At 30.2% G+C, this 27346-nt stretch overlaps 3 protein-coding genes across 6 annotated transcripts; all 3 read right to left on the bottom strand.

Annotated features, from left to right (window-relative positions):
* Positions 1–261: 261 nt before the first annotated feature.
* On the bottom strand, positions 262–10781 carry LOC129913990 (protein AF-9). 3 transcript variants are annotated; one of them, XM_055993003.1, is made up of 4 exons: positions 10472–10781; positions 10086–10418; positions 4931–5163; positions 262–4860 (listed from the first exon to the last, which is right to left on the bottom strand). In XM_055993003.1, exons 3-4 carry the CDS (start codon positions 5109–5111, stop codon positions 2432–2434), a joined length of 2610 nt encoding a protein of 869 aa, XP_055848978.1. In that variant the 5' UTR covers positions 5112–5163; positions 10086–10418; positions 10472–10781; the 3' UTR covers positions 262–2431. The 3 variants fall into 3 exon arrangements, with proteins under 3 accessions (XP_055848978.1, XP_055848979.1, XP_055848977.1); XM_055993004.1 differs by having other exon boundaries at positions 10476–10781; XM_055993002.1 differs by lacking the exon at positions 10086–10418.
* A 2785-nt stretch (positions 10782–13566) lies between these two features.
* On the bottom strand, positions 13567–15589 carry LOC129914129 (uncharacterized). The gene is made up of 3 exons (XM_055993199.1): positions 14936–15589; positions 14427–14866; positions 13567–14341 (listed from the first exon to the last, which is right to left on the bottom strand). Exons 1-3 carry the CDS (start codon positions 15130–15132, stop codon positions 13773–13775), a joined length of 1206 nt encoding a protein of 401 aa, XP_055849174.1. The 5' UTR covers positions 15133–15589; the 3' UTR covers positions 13567–13772.
* A 3317-nt stretch (positions 15590–18906) lies between these two features.
* Positions 18907–26857, bottom strand: LOC129914130 (tropomyosin-2). Of its 2 annotated transcripts, none has more exons than XM_055993202.1 (5): positions 26699–26857; positions 22922–23348; positions 22631–22850; positions 22380–22557; positions 18907–19177 (listed from the first exon to the last, which is right to left on the bottom strand). In XM_055993202.1, the coding sequence occupies exons 2-5, from the start codon at positions 23293–23295 to the stop codon at positions 19095–19097; spliced, it is 855 nt and encodes a 284-aa protein (XP_055849177.1). In that variant the 5' UTR covers positions 23296–23348; positions 26699–26857; the 3' UTR covers positions 18907–19094. The 2 variants fall into 2 exon arrangements, with proteins under 2 accessions (XP_055849177.1, XP_055849176.1); XM_055993201.1 differs by lacking the exon at positions 18907–19177 and adding an exon at positions 21084–22102.
* Positions 26858–27346: the final 489 nt, after the last annotated feature.

Below are 27346 nucleotides of genomic sequence, written 5' to 3'. Positions count from 1 at the left end.
CTATTTCTTCTACCTGTCGACATAATTGACCAGGATGACAAAATTTGAGGGATTATTTTTTACAAAATCCATGAATCTTCAGAGCGCAAAAATACAAAACAAAATTTGAAGGGGGAGTGAAATATTAGAATTAATAGATACTAAGAACTTGAAAAATTTTTCACGTGAAATATTTATGTTCGTCCATAATTTTAAACGCTATTTCAATTGAACTGAAATATCAAGAATTTAAGTGAAAAAAGAATTGTCGATTAGCTCACATTGATTTTTTACAGATGGGTATTGTACCATGTATTTTTTTTTTTTTTAAATTGGATTTTTCTTTCTGTTGTTTTCAAGATTTTTCAGTGATTTTGGATAATGTAATGTAATTTTGTATGGAAATTCTGAAAGCAAGCACATGCTTTTTACAAAAAAACCATGTGTAAATCATAATTTCTTTCAATAAATTATGAAAACCCATTCAAAGCCAAACTGGTTATAAACAAACCTTAATTTTTTAATGATTAGTGTGCAAATGCGTAACTTTCTTTGGTCTTAATTACGTGATATATTTCGTACTTTGCCTATTGCGATTTGTATATTTTAATCTCAATTTCTGAAAAAAAAAACTAAAAAGTTTAGTAGTTTCAGTAAGTTGCTTGTCGAATTTTTGTGTAAAATAAAAAAAAAAAAGAAAGGAGTAATTGTCAATGTTGTATTCGGCTTTTTCACTTATTCCATTCGTATCGGAAATTTTCTTCGATTCCCGAAAAAAAGAATCACAAACTCCGATCGTAGTGACGATTTGTATGAAATTTTCCATTACGAACGGATTCAGTGATTGTTTTTTTCGGGAATCGTAGCCGATAGGAATGGAACTAAATGTTGGGTTTTATTACTAACATTTTATTTAAAATAATACGGTTTATCCACCCTTTGTTCTGAAGAAAATTTCTTTCAATAAGAAGTTCCGAAATGATAACATTCCATATTTTATTTTTCTTATAATAATGTTTTTTTAAGAGGTCAAGTATGGTAAACAATTCTGATTTTCATATTATTTGGTCTACTAAGAAACTATGTTTAACCGAAAATTTCAACTTGAAATGGAAAGTCTTACTCAGATTTGTTTAGGGTCACTGAAGCTGTTAAGAAACCACTAAAAAATAAGGTTTTTAGGTTACTAAAATTAAAATCTTAGATTATGACCCTGATCCAAGTATCTTCTAATACTAAATCCAAACGAACTAGCCTGACAAAAAGTAAAAGTCATGTTACGGGCATTGCAGTGCTTTCAAAGAAAAACTGGTAACAAATTGGATTTGTATTAATGTCACAATCCAAAGTTTTCCATTAAAACGGTTTCTCTTATTATTCCCGTTAAGCGATACTTAAACAATTCAACTAAGAAGAAAATGTTCCGCATACGCCATAATGACCGATAAATTAAATTGGCCTTTAACTGATTTTACGGGTCACACAAAAATGTGTTTCTTTTATTTTATGAAAATCAAAAACAAATCAAACTCCGAAAATAGATGTTAATGTTTCAATAATCTTAAGTTGAAAAGTCTTTTATCTTTAAAAGCTTCGTAATGTGTGTTAACAGCCTTCTAATTCTATTTTGCCATAAACCTGTACTATTCTCCTTAACCAACCATCAACAATCCATCATTTAGAATTTTATTCCAAATCTAACCTGATACTTATTTTGTTTTTTTTTTTTGTATTTTTTACGTATGTGTATTTATATTATTACGAGTCATACTATGTGTCACTTTTTAATTTAAATTGTTTTTTTTTTTTGGTTTGTAATTTATTTTTATTTTTCGAATAAATATTGTGTAATTTATAATTTTTTTTTGTTTAATACGCGCGGACGGACACATGTGTGATGACTATAAATTTTGTTTCGAATATAGATGTTTCTTGTATTATATTATTTATTATTTTAATATACAGTTCTATCAAATATTTGATTTTTTTGTTTATTTCTGTTTAACTTCAATAGTATAATAATAATTATATATATTTTTTCTATGAAATATATTTACATTTACAATTTTATAAATCCACAAAGTCTATGAATATATTTATATATATATATTTATGTGTATATTAATGACGATAAAATCTAAAATATATAGTTATTTGATTTTTATATACAAACTTCACATTTTGTGTTTTTTTTTTATTTATTCTCTTTTACTTAAATGTGGGAATAAATTCATAATAAATTAAAAAAGATTTAACAATTGCTTTTTGCTTTACCTGGGTTTATTGCAAGTCTCTTGCTGTTGTTGTTTTTTTTTATATTTTTTGTTTTGTTATTTGTGGGATAAGAAAAAAGGGCAGGAAATTTGAGTAAAGAAATGCGCGATGTGTTGTAGTAGATTCAATTTTTAAGATCTACAAAATTGTTATTTGGTTTCTACAGTCGTATTTTGTGTCACGACACAGAGGTAGCGAAAAAGTCTTGCAACCTTTGCACCGTATGACGATCCAGCTTACACAAATCGAAATCAAATGTTTTACTAGTGATTTCGTAGCGTCCGGTAGCGGCAATCATTTCGACTACTTGTTGCAACTCTTCGTTGTCTTGTAGGGTCATAATTTTTTGATGAAGTTCCTGCAATTCGGACAAGTATTCAAGATTGAGAGCCGTAACGGGTGTATTTTGGATTGGTAGTGCAGATGTTGTTGCCGGGGGAGGTAAGAAAGTTTGTTTTTCTTCGGCGCGAAGTAGCGGTGATTGGGTTTTCTCTCGAGTTGGCTTTAGATCTTTTTTGATTTGTTTCAAAGGCGGTTCAACGAAAGTGTTTACTGCTGTGGAGTTTCTTCGGCGTTTCTTGTCCTCCTTTTCAGCAGTTTTGTCAGCCTTTGATTTTTCAGCACCGCTGCGATGAGTTTTCTTATCAACAGGTGGTGTTGCTTGTGCCCTAGGTGGTGGTTCAGATATTGCCGCTGGAGCTGCAGTTGCTAATGGAGTTGTCGGAGGTGTTGGCTGAGGATTAGCTGGAGCTTGAAATACAGCCGATGCCTTAGAGGCTGCTGCCGGTAATTCCGGAAAACTACTATTTGAGCTGTCTGAATTTTGTATTGGGGCAGCTTTATCTGAATTCGAATTTGAAACCGTATGCAGACTCTCCGAGTTGATACTATCTACATCGCTGAGGTCATTTGGAGCAGATGAAAGGCCACTTGCTGATGATGTTGTTCCTGTGTTGGTAGAAGTGCTATTATTTGATGGAGGCACAGTTAATGCAGTGACATTATTGCTTTGTTTGTTTGTTGTTGACGTTGTCTTGGTCGAAGATGTGCCCGACGCTAAATTTGGGGCTGATTTTGTGCTGCCAGACTCGATTGGTGTATCCACGTCTGTTGTGGATGAAGATTTCTTTGATATTGCTGAAGAATTGCTATTGCTGGTGGTTGTTGTTGGAGCTGCAGATTCATTTTTCACAGTCTTATCTTTTTTGTCTTTTTTATCTTTGCTGCTGGTTGATTTCTTAGATGCTTGATCTTTATCTTTATCCTTATCTTTTTCTTTCTCTTTTTCCTTTTCTTTATTCTTATCTTTCTTTTTGTGTTTGTGTGACTTTTTATCTTTTTCTGTTGAAGATTTCTTATCGCTCCCTTGTACTGGCGTACTCTCTTTCTCCGAAGATTTCGAGTCACTTTTCTTCAAGTCCTTTTCTTTATCAGAGACTTTTTGATTTTTATTGCTATTGAGATCAATTTTGGGAGTCACTGTTGTATTTGAAGCCTTTGGCGGTTGTGATGAGGTTGCAGCAGTGGGAACTGCAGCTGCAGGTGTTGGTGCAAGACTGGCCACAGGAACGGTTTCTTTAACATCAGTTCGATGTTTTTCTTTGTGTTCACGTTCCTTGTCGTGTGATTTCTTTTCTTTTTTCGACTTTTTTCCGCTGGAGGAGCTGCTTCCGCGTTTGTCACTTTCAGCTGCCTTCGTAGATGATTTTACTGATGTATCGTCTCGACTAGCGGCAGACGAAGAACGCACAGGACTTGGTCGTTTAGGACTAGGCGCTGATGCTGCTGCACTTTTCGGACTGAGAGATCTTTTAGAAGTTTTATCTTTAGTCCTTTCTCTTTCTTTCTCCTTGTCTTTTTTATCCTTTTTCTTCTCTTCTCGCTTTTCGTGCTTTCCATCAGATTTTTTCTTACTTTCTTTTTCTTCGTGTAATTTTTCCTTATGTGGGCTTGTCAGTTGCTTATGTTTATCCTTTTTATCGGGCTTTTCTTTATCCTTGCCACTTCCAGCAACAGGACCTGACAATACAGTTCCAGCTGTTGCACCACTACTAGCTGAATTTGATTTATCTTTGCCTTTACCTGGTACAGAAGGACCTGTTGGGGCAATTGCACCACCATTTGCTGTTTTAGTTTTTGGATCTGGTGAAAATTTCTGAGCACTTTTGGTAATTGGGGTTCCAAAGAGATTAGCAAAAGTATTTAATTTACTATCGTCTGGTCGCTGTTTGTGTTTTTTCGAAGAAGACGAAGAAGTCGAACTTGTTGCATCACTGCTTAATTTCGGTTTGCCGACCATTTGACTTCGATTATCTGGCACATTCATATCGAGACTTTTATCGTCACTGGCAATAGCACCACCGACAACAGCTGACACAGCAATACCACCACCTTTGACAAGTTTCTGTCGGAAATCTTCTGATGGAATTTCAAAAATGAATTTTTTTATTTCAAAACGATGATATGGTGGACCTTCATGTTGTAGATCCAAGTCATAGGAGTATGTTACTCTTTTTGGCTCATCACGATTGCGGAAATAGATATCTATGTTGAGTACGAAGCCAGCGTAACCAGATTCTTTAATTACGTATGGTGGTTCTTTAATTGCTATATAAACAAAAAAAGGAGAATTAAATGTTAAAATTCAACTTGAAGAATATAATAATTTTAAACTTACATCGCTTGGGTCTTGGAAAAGAGTCATGTAAGTTAAATACAACTTTATCAACAAATGCACTAATATCAGCTTTGTTAACACCTTGCACGTATAACTCCCAATCATGAGTGAAGCCTTCAGGAGTGCGCTTGGTTTTCACCGTTGCCGTATGTCCAATTTCAAATTGGACCTTTATTGCCATAATTAGATTAAAACACTACACAATGATGCCTTTTAAGTTAAGCTCGAAACACCTTTAAATAGAATAGTAATAATAAATTATTAAAACTTAATCAAATTAATAAGAAGTAATGGGCGCAAGCGAGGTATCTGCAGGAGCGGAAAAGTCTGCCGATTAGTTCAGTTTTTATTTGAATATTTATTAAAAAAAAAAAAACCAAAAACGTACGACATAGAGGAGAAGCACTTTACAAGTTTGAATTCCAGTCAGTCAAAATTTACCGCAGAGTCCAACAATAAAAACTTACAGGGAATTACTTCAGATTTTTTTCTAAATAAGGATAAACAATTTGAAGCTGTGGATTATCTATACAAAGTGATCTTTTAAAATATGATTGTTTTTTTTTTTCATGGTAAGTTTTTGTTTTACTTTTCATAATTCTCACGGCTTTTGAAAAAAGATCTTCTCGTGAAATTGGCGCGCAGAATCTTGCTAAACACGTTATTCACTATTCAACACTTTAAATTCAAATGGATTAACTTTTTCTTAATATATTTTCTTGATACTTAAAATGTCGTTTTTCTTCTTAGACATGTAATATTAATTGCGCTTGAAATATTGACGAATAGAACATTTTTAAAGTTTTCCAACTCTTAAGTTTGATATTTTCGGCTCATTGTAAAAAAAATGTAAGCATATATTTATGTAACTAAGGAAGCGTATTTGTAGGAGATTACTACAAGACAAATTATTTAAGAATATATATAACAAATGAAAAAAATAACTACGGTTTCTTTAAATGGAATCTAATTGTCTTTTCGATTCCAATTCAATTTCGTTAAACAATCCAAAACGCATGTTGATAAAAAAGCAAAATTTCCGATCTAATTGAACTACATAAACTCTTTTATATGGATTATAAGTCTTTCTCATAGGGATGGCGGGTAATATACTGAAATCAAACCGGAATAGACGTCGGCCGTATACCAATTGAAAACGAAAAATTGAGCAAAAGGTAAGGACATTTTTTTACAAGTTTCACATTATTATTGACGGTGGTACATTTTCGTTGTTGTGAAAAATTTCAACATTTAGACCGGAGCATTTGCAGCTCTTAAGTATTCCCCAGGCTATTTCGCTGTAAGTGAAAGCTTTTTGAACATAAATTAAATCTTATTTGAAAGGACTTATCTTTCTCTTGGTGTTATAAAAATACAAAACAACCATTAAACTTTTAGAAATGGCTAGGTTATATAGGCTGACAGGTGATTTTGTTACCGTCACACTTAGATCAATGTAGATCCCTTGTGATACCCTGACGCATTGTAACTTCATGAAAAAGTGTTAACCTATGAATGCTATGGTTGGTCGAGCCATTTGGAGGACTTGACAAAGTTCAGTAGGTTATTGCCTGAGAGTTCTGATAGTTCTTCTAATCCATTAAAGAAGTAGTTTCGTAAGAATTTTTTCCTAGTGACAGAGGAAGTGAACAGTATTTTCCAGATTTCGATTTTGAACGAAATTTACTCGAGTGCACACGCACTTTCACACACAGCAGTATTTAAAATAAATGTGAACATTTGTTTTTGTAAATTGTTGATCAGTTTTTTTTTATATAAAAATTGCTCGCACATAGTTACGAACAGAAATAAAACAAATTAAAATTAATATGAGTGGGCTTAATACACACTATTTCACATTTTAAATATAGGAACTGATGCTTTGCTAGCCCACCACACCTCAATTTTGACGATGTGATCAATATAACTGAAGATGTAAGCTGTTTAGCACCCCTATTACGATTTCAACTGTCAACTGATAGTAGATGAATACGGTGTTTTAAAAATCTAATTTGGGGAAAAACTGGTCTTTTTTTATGGAAGTTTTCAATTACATTTCAAATAAAAACGGGTGGCATCATTCTTTGTTTTATTTATTTTTTTTTAATTAGATAATAAGAGATCAAAATTTATTTTTTATCAACTAACAATTGATAGTTGAAAAACGTAATAGGGGTGTAAGGTTATACATCATCTGTTTCATTTTGTATTTGTTTGTTTGAACTCAAAACTCTCCAAAAATATAATTAGTTAAAAAAGCTTATATCTTTAGTTCTACTTGTGGCATCGGTGAGATTGAGGTATTCAAGCTTAGGAAAAATGACAGAGCATCAATTCTTTTATTCAGAATGTGAATTGGTGTTAAATTAGCCTTCTCACTTTAATTGTTAAACTAGTCTTGTTAAACCCCCGAAAACCTTATAAAGGCGCGATTTAAAGTTTCCAGGTTTTTAATTCGTGGTCAGAAGGCGTAAGGTTATAAAACTGCATACTCATGTTTTGATTATACCCCCATTCCAAAAATTGGCTGTTTGTTTTCGGTCTAACCCGCCTCCACCACATTACCCGAACTTACTGTAAGAGCGAAACAGTTTATAAAAAGAAATAACCATTGAACAAGCTTAAATTGAATGAATTACAACTTTTTCAGTGGGAAAAGGCCAAGTACTTTGGGATCTATAAAGGGATTTATGAATAGCAAACCAATTTGTGATGATCTTAAAATTAACCCCTATAATTCGCTGGCTGAGAATTATAGGGTTGTATGTATGTCTGCAGGGGTTTCCATAAAACATAAAACCTTATAATTTTCGGAAAGCGATTTGTTAAATAAAAGAAAAATGAGCTTAATATTTAATTAATTTAACTACCAACAGTTTTTTAAAGTTTTCAGAAAACTGCCTCCTGCGATCGTCTTTAAGAAGCGTCTTAAATGAGCTGAAAGCCTTCTTTACATGATCAGAAACTTCAATATTTTCGGAAAGTCTGAAGTTGATGTCGCCATTAGTTACATCAATTGTTTGTTCATATATTTTTAGTCCATGACTGAAGTTGAAAACAGTAGTGAGTTTTCAAAATTTCATTTTCGTTGCTATTCTTAAAAAAAGGGGAACACTTGCCCAATTGGTGCCCTTTGAAAAAAAAAAATAAATAAATGTAAAAAGTAAATAAATGTACATTTACTACCTTGTTTTTGCAAGCTTTCGAAAGTTTTAAGGCCCAACAAAACTTAAAAATGTATTTAAATGCTTGAGAAAAAATAACATTTATTTGGAATCAGGGAGGCATGAATCGTGTTTGTATAAAGTCTATAATTTCTTACGATAACGAAAAAAAGCAAAGTTAGGAAAATTCGTTCCCTGGTGATGACGATCAAATATCGTGGGCGCAAAGCCAAAACCACGAATCTGCACATTGTAGTTTTGAGAAAAACGGCTTCAGAGTTTTAGAAACTCATGCAATTTTATTGAAGCTAGTGTAACGGAAATTGGTAGTTTAGACCTCTAGGCAACAGATGGAATAATAGAGGGATAACAAATAAAATGTCGCATTAAAGTGAAAATGTCCAAAAATGCAGATTCGCGGTTTTGGCGTTGCACACTGGGGCCTAATATATGGGAGGGATGCCCAAAAGTCCATTTCTTAAATTATAACTTTTACGTTATTTTTGGTTTTATTTCATGAGTACATGTTCTTCCCTATCTATTTCCAAGCTTTATATCATGAATTAAGCACAACAGCTAAAAAAGTGAAGCATCAAAGTGCAAAGTTTGATACCATTGATTTCATCCAGTTTTAGTGGTTAATCATGGATATAATTTTTTTCTTCGTATTTAGTGAAAATAAAAATAACTAAAAATTATCAGCTATGGGCCAAGGTAAGTAGAGTTCACTGAAGTGTTTTTTAGAATTATACCTTTTAAAATATCAGAGATATTTGAGGCTAAAATCGGAGGTCTTTTTTCGAGAAATTATCGATTTTCATTGAAATGCGCAGGAGGCTTTTACTTTTGAGTTCAGTTTTATGTTAAGAGTACCCCTATGCATTATAAACAGGCAATAGTTTTAAAAGAACCTTGCGCATTTCCATGAAAATCAATAATTTCTCGAAAAAAGACCTCCGATTTTAGCCTCAAATATCTCTGATATTTTAAAAGGTATAATTCTAAAAAACACTTCAGTGAACTCTACTTACCTTGGCCCATAGCTGATAATTTTTAGTTATTTTTATTTTCACTAAATACGAAGAAAAAAATTATATCCATGATTAACCACTAAAACTGGATGAAATCAATGGTATAAAACTTTGCACTTTGATGCTTCACTTTTTTAGCTGTTGTGCTTAATTCATGATATAAAGCTTGGAAATAGATAGGGAAGAACCTATACTCACGAAATAAAACAAAAAAAAACGTAAAAATTATAATTTAAGAAATGGACTTTTGGGCATCCCTCCCATATAGTAGGCCCCAGTGTGCGTTGTGCCGACGATATATTCTTGAACGGAACACAATCTAAAAAGCGCTATTTCCAACATTAAATATACCTACAATAGCGAAAAATGGGATATGCTAGAGAACTCTTTGAACAGACAAATGCAACGACATCCAAAATTACTCTACCTCAGATATGGAATAATCCTTAACCTGAAGACAGAGGAAGTTGAAACGAATGAACAAAACATCAAGATCTAGATCTTTGCTAAGAGCTTGTTTACTTATTGGTTTCCCCAAACACTAAACTTCCAACCGGGAAACACTTCCGGTTAAAAATGTTCATTTTGAAAAATGCCACTCCTGTTCAATGTACTTTTATTATAAAATTCAAAATTTTACTTAAAAACTGATTAGAAATTTATTCAAATGTGCCTGTGGTTACAAGAAAAGAAAAAAAAAACAAAAAGATAAGAAAAAAAAACTTGTTGGTGTTACCGAGTTTAGCGCCGCACAATTTGAAGGCATGTCAAATAAAGCATATAGACAGAAACAGATTAATGAAACCAGAGCAAGTATAAATCGATTTATAACCGGCACTTGGAAAATGTAAACCCCCTCAGAATGCGTTTATTTTGATTTGGAATATAACATTTTAAGGATTTATTATAAATTTATTAATGGTTGATTGGGAATTCAACAAAATCAGAACTATACTTAACTTGTATAATTTTGGTTGTGGATAAAAAATGTCTTCAAAACGAATCTGGTTTGCAAGTGACAAAAAAATATTTACAAAAAAACAAAAAAGAAAAACAACCCAGTGAAACTTTTTGGAATCACATTTCTATCCAAAAATATCGCGGTTTCGGGTCAACTTTGATGATAAGTTCACGACTAGCGACTTGAGGTTATTACAATAATAATTTTCTTTTTAAAAACAACAAAATTTGTATACTTTCCAACTCAAATTATATCAATTATAGTTTTATTAATTAGTGCACGAGATTGAAGAGTTTTTGATGGACGAGACGTTTTTCACGATGTCATTCTTCCTGGGGGGAAGAAGACTCATTTATTTTTTTTTTTCTTCTTCATATTTACTTACCCACAAGAGAAATGTTTTAAGAGGGTTTTTTTTTGTTGGTTTTTATAATCGTCTGTAAAGTTGCTCCTTAGATTTTTGTTTTGTTGTAAAAAGTAATATGTAGAACATAATATTTGTGAATAATAAAATTTCTTTTTTTTGATAAATTTTTAATTCACTTTACAGAACAATATGTTCATTTTCACTTGGGTTGATTTGATTTTTTTTTTATTTTATTTTTGCTTCTGTGCATAGAGGAGAGGACGAAAATGAAGATAGAAGAAAAAGTTTTCATGCACTCGCTCTCGAAGTATACTGTACTGACGTATGGAGGTAGAGAAATAATTGGGGGATGGCAATACCGTATGCTTAGAAGTAGACAGTAGATTGTAGTAGATTTGTGTATGTGCAGGAGAAAATTAGTAAAATGGCGGACTAATTAGAATAGATTTTAATTTGAAGGTGAATACACATTAGGCGCTTTTTTTTAGAGGTGGTTAAAGGTTCTCACACACCAACTACGACCGATAACAAAAAACGGTGCCGACGGTGTTTTTGTATGAAAAAAAATCCAAACCGGAATTTCGACGTTCTGGTGTGGAATTGTCGAAATCGTCGAAAAGAGAGTGTAAAGTGGTCCATGTGCCAAACTAATTCAAAATGTATGGGAAAAAAACGTTATAACAAGGAGTTGATTTTACTGCAAATTTTTTTGCATGAAGTCCTTACCACCTGAAGATGGACATATTCCCATTATTTTATTAAATTGCCTAAATGTCAATTTAAAGGCTTCGGCGAACCCAGTTTTGTCTTTAAGCGGTACGGGTACTTGTATGAAAAAAATTCCAAACTGACACATCAGCGTTCAGATGTGAAATTTTTTTCATACAATTATCCGTACCATGGTATAAAAAGACAAGGTATGATCATTAGAGCCGCCATCTTACAAAATGGGGTAGTAAGGTTTTGACGTTTGGCATTTGGCAGAGTCAAAAGCAACAACAATTTCCAAGAAAAATTTGTTTACAACAACAATTTCAATGGGCTGGGTTGTCAAAACCTTAAGTAGCCATAAGTTTTGACAGTTCTCGATACTGAGTTTTTTCTAATGATCATACCTTCTCTTTTTATACCATGTATCCGTACCGCTACCGCATGTACCCTTCGGTGTGGCCAAGCCTTTAAGTTTGACGAAATTACTTTCTTTTTAATTTTACTGAAACTTGAGAAAGCTGGAAGTAGTAAAAAAATCGTTTTTTTGCCTTTTTTAACGGTAATATTTCAAAAACGGGAGCTGATTAATTTTTTCTGATTCAAGTTCAGCACACGCAGAAAGCCTTCAGAAAAGCCTTCTGAAAAAGAAAAGCGACTTAGATAGGCAGCAACAAACAAAAATTAGTTATGTTAACTAGTGAAGTTTACAACCCAGCTTATTCATTTTACCGGCTTCCAAAAAGGAGGAGATCAATTCATTTCTATTTTTTTGTATTTTTTTTTTTTTGTTTGTAACCTCATAATTTTGGACTTAGTGAACCAATGTTGATAATTCTTTTTGTATTGGAAAGCTGGTGCCTGCTGGTGTGGTTCTGGCTCTAGAAACTATGAGAAAAACCATAAAACCCATTTTTGATCCATGGAAGTTGGTTTTGTGTTTTTAATAAAAATGATTATTTTTTTATTTTTTTTAACGAAATATGCTGATAGGCAAATTTAAGGGCTCTCAGGATTTGGTAGCTTGTTTATATTTCCAAGGCTTGTTTTCGATTAAATGCAGTTCTTTTGAAATTTAGGCAAATAATTGCAACACGAGACACTACTTCAAACTTGTACTTTTGGTAGTAGTTTTTTGTAACTACCTAAAAAAAATAATTATACTTCTTTTTTGCTGTAGCGTGTAACTTTTATAATAATAGTTATTTCTAACTATGAGCATCAAAGTTAAAAATGACTATTTTAATTGTTACCTACGTAAGTACTACGGCACAGTTAATTTTAACTATTTTTAACCGACTTCGAAAAGCTAGGAGGTTATCAATTCGCCTGTATTTTTTTTTTGTATGTTTGTTACCTCATTAAGGTATAACTACAACGGCCACTTTTTGCAAAAAGTCAAAAAGTGAAAATTTTCAAACTTATTTTGTGATAGTTTTTTCGACCAAAAAATTAAAAATAATGATGCAGATAGCTTATTTTTTGGTTTGAAAAACAATTTTTGTAGTTTTTTCCAAAAACAAATGGAGCTTGAAGGCTTGGCCACACCGGAGGGTATGCGGTAGCGATACGGGTAGCGGTAACGATATTTGTATTAAAAAAATTCCACATCTGAACGTTGATGTGTCAGTTTGGAATTTTTTTCATACAAATACCCGTACCGCTACCGCATGTACCCTTCGGTGTGGCCAAGCCTTGAAAGAAATAATTTTTTTTTACTTTTGTAAATTTCCCACTTTTTCACTTTTTAGATCATTGTAGTTAAGCCTTTACTTTGGACTAGGTAAACCAATTTTGATAATTCTTTTTGTATTCGAAAGCTGTTGTCTGCAGCGTGGTCCCATTTCAATTGCGTTCAGTTCGAACTTTAGAATCCATCACAAAACCATTAATCCAAGTTTCGTTCTATAAGTCGGTTTTGTTTTTTGTTAAAAATGATTAAAAAAATATTATTAACTATTTTATAAAGCATGTTACTTTTACAATAGTTATTTTTAACTATTTGTAACTATTTTCTGTTCCAAAATAGTTATTCGCAATATTTCATTGAATTCTATCAAGTGACTATCGAAATGCGCTTACAAAATAACTATTTATTTTCTCAGAGTGTGCTTATATAGATCGTAGTTTGAAATTCGCGCAATCTGCTAATTAGAACTTAGGAGTTCATGTCGAAATTTAGTATCTTTCTATAATCTATGAAATCCGAGATAAAAACCAATATTCAAAGTGGTGGTCAAAAGGTGAATTTCACAAGTACGAAAAAACAGTTTTTTTTTTCAACCAATGATCTAATATGGCTATGGTATGAAAAAACGAAATTGGGGGTGGTTCGAACTGTTATTGTCACTCATATCAAAATTTCATTACTTTTACTTAATTCAGTTGATATAAAATATGAAATATATTATAATTTGTTTTAGTTTCGAATAAATTAAATTTTATTAAAAAAATCAAAATATAATAAATAAATAAATTATTACAATTTGTTACATACATACACATAAATATGCAAAAGCACACTTTTTTAAACATGGCTCATATCGTTATTACTATGACTATACATAAAAAAGCCCTTTCTCGGCCAAAATTCTCTTGAGATAAATTATTACTAATCATGACTCATTTTATCTAATCGCAATTCTCTAGATATTTTCTTAATTTTATTATCCAATGTCTTGTCTTCATATTCACATACATAATGATGCCTCGAAGTACACTCCTGTCCATAATAAAAATATGAATGTTTTGCCGGATTATAAGATAATCTCAAGCATCTTCCTTGTCCCTTAATTTCCATTGTATTATTCAATATTTTATTTGATTCTGTTTTATTACTACTTCCTCCTGTGTTGGTTGCATTATCGGTTTCTTGTTGCAAATTATTTGCAATCGATGTTAAATTCATATTCGGATTAACTGGTTTAGCTGAATTTGCCCAAATCCACAATAAGCCCGGATTAAGGCCACCTAACCAAAAATCACGCCCCCGATGAACTTGTTGATTTAGCAAATGAGCAATGAGCTCTTCATTCTCTGACACCTTTTCGAATTCAGCCAGGTAAGAGTTGACCGACTTACACGCACTATTTGCAGTCTTCCAATTGACCTGTTGATCGCTATTAATAAAATAACATGCGTCACTGATGCGAGTGAAATTCACTGGGCATGGATCGCGAACTTAATGCAAAAAAAAAAAACAAAAAAAAATTAATGAAAGTGAATCTTAGGTAACAGATAAAAAGAAAAAAAAATGAATATATACCTTCTTTTTGGTTATTCCCCGCCATTAGATAGTATATTAATTGTTCCGATCTTCGCACGCGACTTTCTAGATAATCCACCCGATAAACGAGTTTTTCGATTGCACCAAGGAGATACAAATCGTTTTCGGATACAGCACGAATGTGCTGTTGTGGATGTACTTGATGATTGGGCTGCTGTTGCATTTGACCCCCAAAGCCAGATGGCATACCATTTTGTCGATGAGGAGGATTGATCACCTTTGCTGGTGGACGCATATGTGGCTCTAATTCCATAGCTTCACCAATTCTCTTTGTTATGTAGATATTGTTTGTTGGGATGTATCGGTGGTAGTTTTGATCGCTCATGAAATTCATCGGAGTTGGTGGATTAATCATGTTAGGGTTCACTAGGCCAGGATTTGGAAGAACCTTTGCAGTTCTTGATCCATTTGTTTGTTGGCTAAAATATGGTTTATATATCCATTTAAAATTGGTGAGACAAAAGTTTCACTTTCAAAACTCATCATACCTCACAGTGTATTCCTCAAGAAACCTTGACCATACCATTTGTTGATCGTTATTGTCACAACGTTCAGTTGTTGTTGTTGTTGTGGTATTTTCATTTTTACGCTCGAAGTCATTACATAATGACTGTTGAACAAAATTAATGCAAATTAACACAAGGCCACTTAGTAAGAACCTTTTGGATGGGTTTTTCGGTTTCATTTTGAAATTATTTAACAATCAAAATGTTTGTTCTCTTTTGGGTCCCGGAACAATAACTACACTTAAATATAATTAAATATATTTAATATTTTTTAGACTAATTTGTTGATTCGATATGGCATGGAAGACTATCGTATTACTACTGGAGGAAGGTAACTTTCTCCAACTTGAACATCCAATGTATATTCGCAGCGGAATGAACGAACAAACAAATACAAAAAAAAATAAAATGCACGACTGGGTCGCACGAACTTGCTCTTAGAGTTAAAGTTGCTTAAATTTTTAAGACTTTTTATATAGAAATTTGGAAAAAAAAATAAAATTCGTTTAAAAAAAAAATTAAAATAAAATCTGAAATTGAATTGCCTGCCAAAACAAGTATGCAGTTTTGATTGATATATTAACATGCATTTTTAGAAAAAAAATTTTCAAAATCGTTAGAGCCGTTTTTTAAAAAACTAATTTTTTATAAATATTTTTTTGGAAAAAAAGTTTTAAAATAAAATTGGTATGCCATTTTGTAGAAATCACTAATCAACATCTAAAAACAAAATTTCAAAAAAATTCAATGTCCCGTTTTCGAAAATTTGATTTTTCAAAAAAAAATTTTCAAAATTTTTTTAAAAATCCAAAAATTATTTTTTTGAAAATTTTATTTATGGTTTATATTTAAATTGTATAAATGATTCTTCACAAAAAGTTTCGTTGAAATCGAATATGCAGTTTCGGAGATAAGAGGATTTGAAAAAAACGGTTCTATGGCAGGTACCGTTAATAATGATTTTCAAAAAACAAAATTTCCATAAAACGATAGACCTTAGCTTAAAACTAACATTTGAATTTTTTAAACAAAATCGTTGGAGCCGTTTTCAAGATATTTCAATTTTACTAAAATCGGTATATGACAAGTACCGTTATTTTTGGTCCAAAAAAATTAATTCCAAAAACCCCTCTGGAGAGTCGCCAAAAAACGCTACATACCAAGTTTGGCATCAATCGGCCCATCCGTTTAGGCTGTAGCTTCGTTTACAGACAGACAGACTGACAGACTGACAGACAGACAGACAGACAGACGGACTTCCGGGACCCACTTTTTTGGCATTGTCTACCATCGTAATGTCATGGAAAAATGTTATCTCAACTTTTTTTTTTTGTACGAATGCATAACTTGATATATAGTACCTATATCGCAAGTAAAAATATGAAAATGAGTTGGATTTGTTTGAATTTTGTTGTTGTCATTTGTTTGCTTTAAGTTTATCTTCGTCATTTTGTTGTGCATTGTGGTAGGTACAAATTTGTGAGCTACGTCACAACTTATAAGATTATAAGCCAAAAACAAGGTTGACAAAATCTTTAAGATGAGACAGAAAAAATCAGTTAATTGAAAAAGGTCTTATTATGGGAAATTCCATCTGACGTAGGTAGATATAGATATGTAGATGGCAAAATACATATTTAGTACAAGAAACCTTTTTGCTAAATTCAAGTTTATACACACTAATATTACACAATACCCAAATCCCAAAGTCTCCCAAAACTCTTCGTTGGCATTTAATCAAAATTATGTACATGGCAGTATACTTAATTGAAATATTAACATTTCGAAGCTTCAAGTACTGTGTTGGTTTGATTCAGGATTTGTAAAGGGCTTTAATCATCGCCACGTTTGCCAATAGACAACTTTAAGTTCTCCCGTGGAAGAGGCAATTATTTTACTACAAAGCCTAAAAACATAATGTTACTGCAGGTTTTTTTTCAAGATAATGGCCAAATGGTGTCCCGAAATGAGATAAGGGCATTTTGAGGGATGATTTTGAGGTAAATTCCAAGAACATCGCTAAAGGGTAGGTAATCAACTTTGCAGATAGAGAGTTACTGTAGAACAATTTTTTTCTTAGAATATACCCAAGAATCATCCCCCAAAATGCCCTTTTCTCTTTCCGGGACACCCTGTATATACAAATAGGTACTACTAAATATTTTGTCGAGTCAAGGGTCTTTTTATCCTGGAATTTTAACGAAAATTGTTTAAAGATTCAGAGATTGAGTTTACTACAAACTTAAGTATATACTCTTAAATACCTACTTGTACTTGTTTTTTAGGCCGTGTGTGAATTGCGTTAACCCTTTCGGTACCAGCGTTACTCTCATGTAACATATCTTTAAAAATTCGTTAAAAATATTCCATTAAATAATTTTTTAGGTTTCGATGGCTTAATTGAAAGATAATAATGCCTAGTTCCTGGATTAGTACGAAAAGTTAGTCAAATATCATACTGAAATCCACATAAAAAAAAAAAAAATGTGTATATATGGTCATAATTTTGAAAAAAAGATATCAAAAATGTTAATCCAGAAAGTGTTTTTCTTAGAAGAAGTAGCATACATTATTGTTCTATATAAAGTTATTTTCTCAGTTGTCCGACTTTTTTTGGTGTATGACCAGCAGTGTATGTTACTTACATGTAACATAAAAATTACACATTAGTTTTGCTATTTATTATTGTGGAACATAACTTTTTGCTATTCATATTTCTAAGTTGTGATGTTTTTGATATGATAATAGGTACTGAAAAAACATTTTTAAATATTTAATTTAATATTGTGCCTAGGAATAAGCTATATCTGACTGTTGAAAAATTGATTTTTGCTCTAACTTTGCTCTAAAATTGGCCCTTAGTCAATTACTAAAACTAAAATTTAAACAAATTTATTATATTTATTTGTTTTCAAAAATTTCATATGAAAAAGAAACATTTTTGTTTAAAGTCACACATTTTTATAGAACTTATTTTAGTTCTGATCATACAATTGAATGTTCTGGTCTAGGGACTAAAAGACAGTTTTTCTGTTTAAGAAATCTTACTATCTGTTATATTTAAAATTTGTTATCCGCAACTTTGTAGAAAAAAGAAAGCAGTAAATTGAAATTCAAGGAGACAAAGGCTGGATTTGCACCCAGAACCTCTAGCATGCCAGTTCATCGCATTAATCATTTACCAACGAGGTACAAAAATGGCGGAGTGAATAATACCTCTTTCAGAAGGACTAAAGAAGTATTTAAGAAAAAAAAAAAAAAAAACACAGATTTAAGAAGTGTTTAAGAATGCATTAAGTAGAAGTGAACATAGCAAATTGATCCAGAAAAGAATACCTAATAACGAAGGAATAAAGGTTAAATAAAGATATAATAAAATTCCGTAAAAATGATTAGAGTAGTTAACCGCAATTATGACAAAAAAAATTTTGAACTTCGAAATTTGAGCATCTCACAAACTAGACCCAATAGAAAAAAGTACTACTAGGGTTTTTTTCATTTTCCAATTCATTCAACATTTTTGTTTGGTTATAATTATTTGCATCTAGGAAGTAGCAACAAACAACATTATTCATAAAAGCAAACCAAACATTATTATTTTTTGTTCCTTTTTTTTACTTCAGTTTCTCCTAAAAAGATTTAGCACAAACAAATAAATTATCAACAAAAAAAAAAAAAAAAAAATATGTATAAATATGAAGATTTTATAAATATATAATAATAGTATAATGATTTTACTTTTACAATTACAAATAAAATAAGAAATGATTTATTTGTTATATGTAATAAAGAGAGAGAGAGAGAATATGTAATGCATATTAGTTTTGTTGCTGATGTTGTTGAAAATGGTGTATTTTCAGTTCCATTCCGTTTAATTGTATCGAGAGAGAGATATATATAGTCACCATTTTGTTTTTTTTTTTTTAGATGTTTTGACAAATAAACAATCATAATAATATATTTATTTTATATTTAAATAAAAAACAGATATTATCATAAATAAAGGAAACATTGTTGTGATTTGTATGTGTATTTTGTTTTTTTTTCTATGTTTTGTGTAATGCACAACGTTATTTTTTTTTAAAGTTATATATTATGTTTTAAGGTTTTTAATAATTTTATTAAAAATGGATTAAAATTTTTAATAACCAGCCAATTCGGCGAATGTGGAGTCCATTTCGTCGGCAAGAGACTTGTATCTGTCTTTGTTGATGCCCAATTCGTCTGTTGAATGAATGAAAGAAGAAAAATATTTAATTAATTTTTGAAAAAAATAAAAATATTAAAAATAAATTTAAAATTTTACATTTTGTTATATACACAAACATATTGCTGTTTGATAAAAATAAAAATACGAATATGTAAGGAATAGAAATGTAAGAGAATGCAAAAATTTAATTTATATGTACATATTGCAGAAGTAATTTTTTGTAGTTTTTAAAGACATATGAGAAAATTATTCAATTTAGACCACAGTTGTCAATTTAAAAACAATGCATTTGAGATAAAAAAAATATTTTTGGCAACTTAAAAAAATTGCATTAAAAATAATATTCATTGGAAATAATAAAAATATCTGCATTGAAAAAAAAAATAAAAAATCAATGCAAAATGTGTGCATTAAATATATTTTTTTTAATAATCGTCGTATTTCTTACAGTTTTGACTATTTGGCCTTACATTTGGATCGGTTGAAATAGCTTATGTAAGGCCAAATAGTTAAAATTGTAAGAAATTCGAAGAATATTTAAAAAAAAATGTTTAATTAATGCACACATTTTGCATTGAATTTTGTATCAATGCAGAAAACTTTTTATTTGCAATAATTTTTTTTAATGCAAAATATTTTTACTTGCAATAGAAATTTTACTTTCAATGCAAATATCTACATATATTTCAGTTACAATAACATTTTTTTCTTTCAAATTTTTTTTTTATTTGCAATAAATATTTTTTTTTGTCAGTTGGAACAAATATTTTTTTTTTAATTTGTAATGGAAAACAAATGCATTAAAAAAATGATTTTTTACAACCGTGATTTCGACTAAGTTGACGATTTTTGAAAAGCAATATCTTGGAAACCATTAAGTCCACAGAGATAATCATGGTCTTTAGTTAATGGAAATTCATATTCTGAATGGTAGTGATACAAAATTCGTTTTTATTTAAGAGCTTAAATCAACGAAGTCTGGGCAAAATCGAGTACATTTTTGATAATGTTGTGTTCGACACTCGTTTCAAAAAAAACTTGTGATCTTCATTTGGCCATAACTGTAGCAAAAATCAGAATTGTCAAATAATATTTACATAATTTCGTTTCCGATTTTTATTTCGAAATTAAAAATAACTGACAGGTTCGTTCTTTGACAGTTTGCTCACAGTGATTTGTAAATTTATGCGGAGACAAATTACGAATTTTGAAGATTTGGAAAAATATGTGCAATTTTGCGTAGATGTCAAAATTACCGATATTATTGTATTGACTTGGTATATTTTGACAGTTTTTAAGAAACTTAAAAATTGAACAATTATAAGGGAATTTAATGTATTGCATTGTCTTACATATCTGTTATGAGGAATAAACATTTAATTTGCAGTTTTTTTGTTAGTTTAATGGTGCATTTTACAAAAAAAAAACTTTACAACAGTGGATTTTAACATATTGCATCCATAAAAGACCATAGACGGTATTGTGTGATGGGTACAAAAAAAAAGGGTTGACACTTAATTTTATTTACACATCTTGTGTATAGGGTTTTTTGTTGTTGTTGTCACATTAACAATTTCATAGGATTCATTCATGTTGTGAAGTAGTAGAAAGAAATGAGAAACACAAAATAAAATAAAGATTCATAAGAAAATCACCTTTTATATTACAATGTTACGATTGTGATTTTTTTTTTTTGTTTCAAGTATTTTATAGAAAAAAAATTGTAGTTTTTTCCTTCAAAAATAATAAATTAAAAACTTCCGGTAGGCATCAATTCAAAGAAATACATTTTGAGAATTGCCTTCAAAAAAACGTAGACATTCGGCAGGATTAGTATTATATTGACCAGGCGTGGAAATATCTAATAATTTTTTCTCTTGGTTTTATATTACAAAATGTTGGTGTTTCAAGTTTATTCTGTTTTCTTTTTTTTTCAGCTGGAATTTACAGTGTGTCTGATTTGTTTTTTAGGATAGAAATTGAAATATCTGGAATATTTTGTACAAAAATATACATATGCGGGGGCTGGAAGCGTTTTGTTTTTGTATTTTGTTTAAGTTGATTCTTTGATTGAGTGTAACAAAAGGTTTGACATTTTGTACTGAATAAAAATAAACTGAAATGTTCAGTAAGTGTGCAAAACCTTACTAAACTTATCAGACGGTATTCATAGGTGTTTTTAAAATTTTTAAACTCCAGTTTGACTTAGTCCAGAGCTTAACCAATGTCATTTAAATAGGATAAACTCCAGTTTATCTTAGAAAGAGCTTAAATAGTTTCTATGAATACGCCTCCATTCAATTTTATAGTACATAATATCAATACAAATGTTACTCAATTAAGTACTCAGTTTTAAAAAATCATCTGCCAAAAGAAATAATAATATGTAAAAACGCAAAATAGCACAAAGCTCAAAAATAATTTTTTACAAATATTAACAAAGATAAAAAATCACTGTCGGTGTGGACACAACCTGAACGCATACAATTCTTGGAAATTGCGAAAGATGGTGCGTGGAAAAAATTTTGCATCAAATTTTCTGAACTACTATACTCATAAAATTTTTAAATAGAAAACTCTACTACATTATTTGCAATAATATGCTTATTTTTGCATAGTAAAACAAACAAATTATTGCTAATTTTTATCTAAGAAATTCAACAAAAAAAAAAAAATATTTTGCTAATTAAGCAAACTGAATGCAGTGCATTTGGACAGTTTTTTTGTTGTTTTTTTGATTTAAGTAGTATAAATGGGTAAAAATAAAATATTTGGTGTTTTTTTAGTGTCATTGTAAATGTCTTGTAAATTGTTTTTAAGTTCATTATTATAGTAGATATTATTCTTTTGATTATTTTAATATCCAGTAAGTTCAGCAAATGTTGAATCCAAATCGTCGCAGATCGCTTTGTACTTTTCTTTTTCGTGGAAGAGACGGTCTGCAAAAAGCATCATTAATATTAAAAGCATAGCATTTTTTTTATACAGTAAACTTAAAAACTAATATTAATGTTTTAGATCTTTTTTTTTTTTTCTTTTATTTATACAAAATAGATCTTTTTCAAAACTTATTTATAAAAAAAAAAAAAATTTCTAGATGTTAGTTTAAGCGTAAATATAAATTTTTTCTTTGAATGTTTTTCAAGACATGATTTATATATAAATTTTTAATGTAAATAAATATAAAAGAAATATATTTAAAACTATAAACATTACCTTCTAGCCTGTCGACTTCCTTCTGGAGCCTCTTCACTTGCTTCTCAGCATGTTCGGCACGTTGTTCAGCTTCCTTCAATTTAACGGTCAAGGTCTTCATTTCACGCTTGAATTCTTCAACACGTTGGTTAGCCTTCTCTTCGGATACTTCCAAGGATTTCAAGGAGTTACCGACGACCTATACAAACATTGACATTTTTAATTATACATTTTATTCTAATTGATGCTTCTTTAACAAAAAAAAAATATACCTTCAATTCTTCTTCGAGTTCCATGATCTTTGACTCACCGGAACGGACACGATCTTCAGCAACTTCAAGTTCATCTTCAACAAAGGCCAACTTGCGGGAAACTTCATCGGACTTGGTATCAGCATCTTCAGCCAACATACGGGCTTCCTTCAATTGGTTGGTCAATTGATCCATACGTTCCTCATCTTGTTGAGAACGGTTTTCCAATACTTTGCACATACTATTTTTGATTGAAAAAAAAAGTTAATTAAACTTTATATTTTTTTAAAGCATTAAAATTTATATATTTACCGGTTGTTCTCATCGGCAGCTTGGGTAGCTTCCAGCAATTTTTGTTGAGCACTGGTTGAGCGTTCTTCAGATTTTTCCAAATCCTCTTCAATTTGTTGAACTTTACGGTTCAAAGTGGCAACTTCAGATTCGGTGGAGGTCAAGAGTTTTTCCTTCTCTTCCAATTCGCGGTTGGCCTTTTCCAAAGCATCCTTAGATGTAACCAAATCAACTTCAACCTGGACCAATTTCTTTTCCAAGTCACGGGTTTCTTCATTCAGTTTATCGACACGGGAATTAGCATCCTTAGCTTGGTTTTCGCAGGTATCGGCCTTGTCAATGGCGTTATCCTTTTCAAGCTTCATCGCTTGCATCTTCTTCTTAATGGCGTCCATATTGAATGTGTTTTTTTTTTAACTGCTTTCAAACAAAATGAATACGAAGGAAACTAAAGAAAACGAAAAAAATGAAATTATATTTTAATACTCGTACTTTTGATAAATTTGCAATGTTAAAGGATATATTTTATTCATGACACTCAAATATTTATTTAAAAGTTTTTAATCTAATATTGGAAGTACGAGTACTACACTGAATAACTACATTTAATTTCGAGACTGGAAAAAAATGCAAATATAAAAGAAGTCTTTAAACGACATTTTTTGTATTGAGTTTTCAAGTTTCTCTCAAACACTACAGAAATATAAACTCATACAGTAGTTGTTATTTTTTATATCATTAGGTATTAGTTCGTTTATTTCTACTTCTTCATTTACGTCTTCATTGCTACGTACTAAATATACTAGTTTGCTTCTCAAATTTATTTGAATAGACTTTTGACAACAGAAATGCACAAGCAGTAAATATCTACGTTTTTACAAAAATTTCTTTTTCAGATTTATATGAAAAATACATTATAATGTATATTTACAGATTCATACATATTGACATATTTACAACAATTTTTTAGACTCATGCAAGAAATATAATATGTTTTAAATCTAATACATCAAGAATACCATCAGCATAAAAAATAAAATTTGTTCACTATGGCGTATACTTGTTTTTTTTTTTTTTTTTTTTTAATTTACTTTACGAGATTCGTAAACGAAAAACTTCCTTGAGGAACCAAACAAACATGACATAACTATGATCAATTATGCTCACAATTATGTGTGTCTGCTTTATGGCTATATAAAGAGCTATCAACATTCTAAACAGGTGGGTAGATAAAAGTGTACAGTGATAATCTTGTGACGAAAAGTCACTTTCCAAAGGTTGGACAGATAAAACATCAATTATTTTTTTTTTTTTCAAAAACATCTCCTATTATTTTGTTAAAAAATTATAAACTTGTTTCTACGTAAAGCATTATCACTTCCAATCCCAGAAAAGATTTTATTTATTTTTTGAATGTTTATTAAAATGATTTTTCTCTTTTGTCTATCATCATCAGTTTGAAATACGATTTTAAGAACTCGCTTTTTTGTTTGGAAATGGTTTAAGGGGCGTGTTCCTCAACATTTCAGCAAAATAATTGTTTTGTCACAATTGGAAAATAAAGCATACTTTATCGGTTAACTTGGAAAATGTGATGAAAGGCGAAATAGACTTAGAGTTTTTATTGGACGGCGACGATATATATTAATGAAGTTTTTATAAAGATTTATAGAAGAAAAATGTTGTTGGAATTTCGATATATTTTCATGCTAAAAATTATTCTTTGAGAATACTATATATAAAATTGTTTTTCGTTCAATAGTTTATTCAAACATCAGATACGACAAAAGTTGAAAATTAGGGTTGGAACGAACCAAATAAAAAGGGATTTATTTTCCCCTGTTTAAATGCCACTGAGCCTATTTTTTTAATATTAAGAAATCTACTTAAAATACTCAATTTTTGATTTGAGAACTCTTTTCTTTTATATTTGTCAATTTAGAAAATTTAGAAGTTAGAATGCTTTAATTTTAAATAAGTTATTCTGAAAACGTTTTTGAGGCTGTAGCTGTAGTACCTAAAACCTAACTGCATTAAGTTCATAGAGCATGTTGAAAAAACTATGTATTATACTAAAAGAAACTAAGTGGAAGAATTGTAATAATTTTGAAAAAAAAAAAATTATAAACAAAGTGATGTAAATAAAAATGTAAAAAAGTTATAAGTAAATTAAATGACAAATCAAAAAGTACAAAAAAGTTACTAAAAGGGAAAAAAAATTTGAAGTCCTATTTACCTAAAACTTAACTTCAAAATTTAAACCATCAAAGTCTAATTAATTAAAAACCATTTCCATCTAATTATTTTAAAAATATTGTTGAACTAAATACTTCAACCTACACAAAATATTGTACATATTTCAAGCCTAACAACAAAAAATCTTTAAATTAATATAATTAATAAAAAATATACATATAAACATATGTGTGTATATGTAAATTTTCTGTTTGTTAAAAATAACCAAACTTTTTGTTGCCAAATGAAATTAAATATGAAAGTTCAAATAAGCCAACCAAAAAAATGAAAAGATTTTTCTATAACAAAAAAGAAAAAAAAAAAAACTTTTTAAACTTGCAAATTCCTTTTCTATTTTTGCCATGTGTGTGTGTGTTGTATTCCAATATAAGATGATGTCATTTTTGTGTGAGTATGTATTAGTGTATTGATGAAGGTGCTCTCTGTTCTATATATTTTAGTATTTATTTAAAAACTCCCAATAAATTTGCACCTACACAATATTCTAATTTTATCTCACACACTTTACTTCAAGATACGCCCAAACTCAAAATCATTATCTTATTCATTAGTGTTTGAAAAACGTTCGCACTATATTGTAGTGATTTGAAACAAAAAAATAAATAATTTTTTTCGTTTTGAGATATTTCGATAATTTGCAAATGAAAAACTAAAATGCATTTCTAACAACCTGAATAAATATAAATTTATTAAGTTTTATGAAATTTTCCATTTTTATCTACTTTTTTTGACAAAAAGAATTTTTTGAAAAATCTCTTTTTGAAAAATTTAAAAATAGAATTATAGTTGTTTTTTTTTAATTTAATTTAGATTTTAGAAATAAGAAATATGCGAATACAGAAAAATAAAAACAACAACAAATTTCCTCACATACACTAACACGTGTGCATTTTTTTTCTGATTTTCTTTTTCTTAATACACTAAAAAGAGTTGTGTATAAATGCAGGTGAATTGTGTGTGATGTGCGTGTAGTGGTTGTGTAGGTAAAATAAAATTTTTATATGTATGTGAAATGTTTATGAAATGTTTTTAGAGCTATTCGATTTCAATTGCCTTTTTAGAACGATTGAAACAAAACATGTAGCTTTTATTATACAAAAAAAAAATGTATATATATCCCACTGATACAACTTTTTCAAATTGCATAAGAGATTAATAGAGTGAAGATTTAAATATCTGCATATATATATTTTAACATCCAGGACATATTCGAAATCAAATTGACGTCAATTTTTGACTTTTTGTATCCTTTTTGAATTTTTGCATTTCATATCCGGTTTGAAGCAATAGTTCCGAAGGCCCCCTACCACTTGTCACATACAATTCACTGCATTATCACTTTTTATCCATGTATATTTTAGATTTAATTTTAAGGATACCAGATATCCTTTCTATAGGAATAAATTGCACCCACTTTCACTAAATATTTATCTATACAATTATTAATTTTTTTAGTATTACAAAATATTTAATATACTTTAGCAGCAAAAAAAAAAATTCAAAAATATCCTTTAACGTGTAGTATATATGTGAAAGACCAACCTTAGCGTTTTGGAACACACTATACGCTAGCAAAAACCCGAGAACACTGATGTGGACCAACTTTTTTTACCCTATCAGCCCCACATTATTTCAAAACATATTTTTCAATGTGTTGAAAAATCTTTCATCCCATACAATCTAAGTCTCACAAGCACCTCTGTAACACAGTAGCTAGAAAAGAGTTCTTTACTCTCGGAATTTTCAAAATTTCCCTGTTTTTTTCAAAAAATCCCTCAAAGTTTGTTGCGCAAATTTTTCTGTTTTTCTTTTTTTTTTTTTAATTTTTTTTACCTCTCAACTGCAAGAGAGGATATTGTATGACTGTCTGCGATGGAGAAAATTTTTTTGTAATAGTGTGTGGGCTTTTTTTAAAAATAGCTTTATTTCCCCTGGTTGAATTTTGAAAGATTGGAAGAGTTTCCCAATTTTCCATCGAGGGTCATTGAAGATACTTTTTCATCGTTTTTGAATACTTTTTTTGTTATGATCTTCAGTTTGAAATGAGATGACATGAATTATTTTTTCGAAGAAAAAAAAATATGGCATTATTGAAAATCACTGACTTTTGTATTTTGCAAATTGCTATAAGCAATATTTGAATTTTGAAGGCAATGGAATGATGCTATTGATTTTTGTAAAAAAAATTTT

The sequence above is a fragment of the Episyrphus balteatus genome, chromosome 3 (genome assembly GCF_945859705.1).
Source record: "Episyrphus balteatus chromosome 3, idEpiBalt1.1, whole genome shotgun sequence".
Taxonomy (NCBI): domain Eukaryota; kingdom Metazoa; phylum Arthropoda; class Insecta; order Diptera; family Syrphidae; genus Episyrphus; species Episyrphus balteatus.
Note: the sequence above shows the minus strand (reverse complement) of the source record. Positions and strands in the feature narration are given on the sequence as shown.

Excerpts from the sequence above, each read along its gene's own strand:
- LOC129913990 (XM_055993003.1), bottom strand. The coding sequence starts at position 5,111 with ATGGCAATAAAGGTCCAATTTGAAATTGGACATACGGCAACGGTGAAA. Across the intron at positions 4,861-4,930 it reads TTTTCCAAGACCCAAGCGAT|CAATTAAAGAACCACCATAC; the intron begins GTAAGTTTAAAA and ends TTGTTTATATAG.
- LOC129914129 (XM_055993199.1), bottom strand. The coding sequence starts at position 15,132 with ATGAAACCGAAAAACCCATCCAAAAGGTTCTTACTAAGTGGCCTTGTG. Across the intron at positions 14,867-14,935 it reads CTTGAGGAATACACTGTGAG|CCAACAAACAAATGGATCAA; the intron begins GTATGATGAGTT and ends ACCATATTTTAG. Across the intron at positions 14,342-14,426 it reads GGGGAATAACCAAAAAGAAG|TTCGCGATCCATGCCCAGTG; the intron begins GTATATATTCAT and ends TTTTGCATTAAG.
- LOC129914130 (XM_055993202.1), bottom strand. The coding sequence starts at position 23,295 with ATGGACGCCATTAAGAAGAAGATGCAAGCGATGAAGCTTGAAAAGGAT. Across the intron at positions 22,851-22,921 it reads GCTGCCGATGAGAACAACCG|TATGTGCAAAGTATTGGAAA; the intron begins GTAAATATATAA and ends AATCAAAAATAG. Across the intron at positions 22,558-22,630 it reads AACTCGAAGAAGAATTGAAG|GTCGTCGGTAACTCCTTGAA; the intron begins GTATATTTTTTT and ends ATGTTTGTATAG.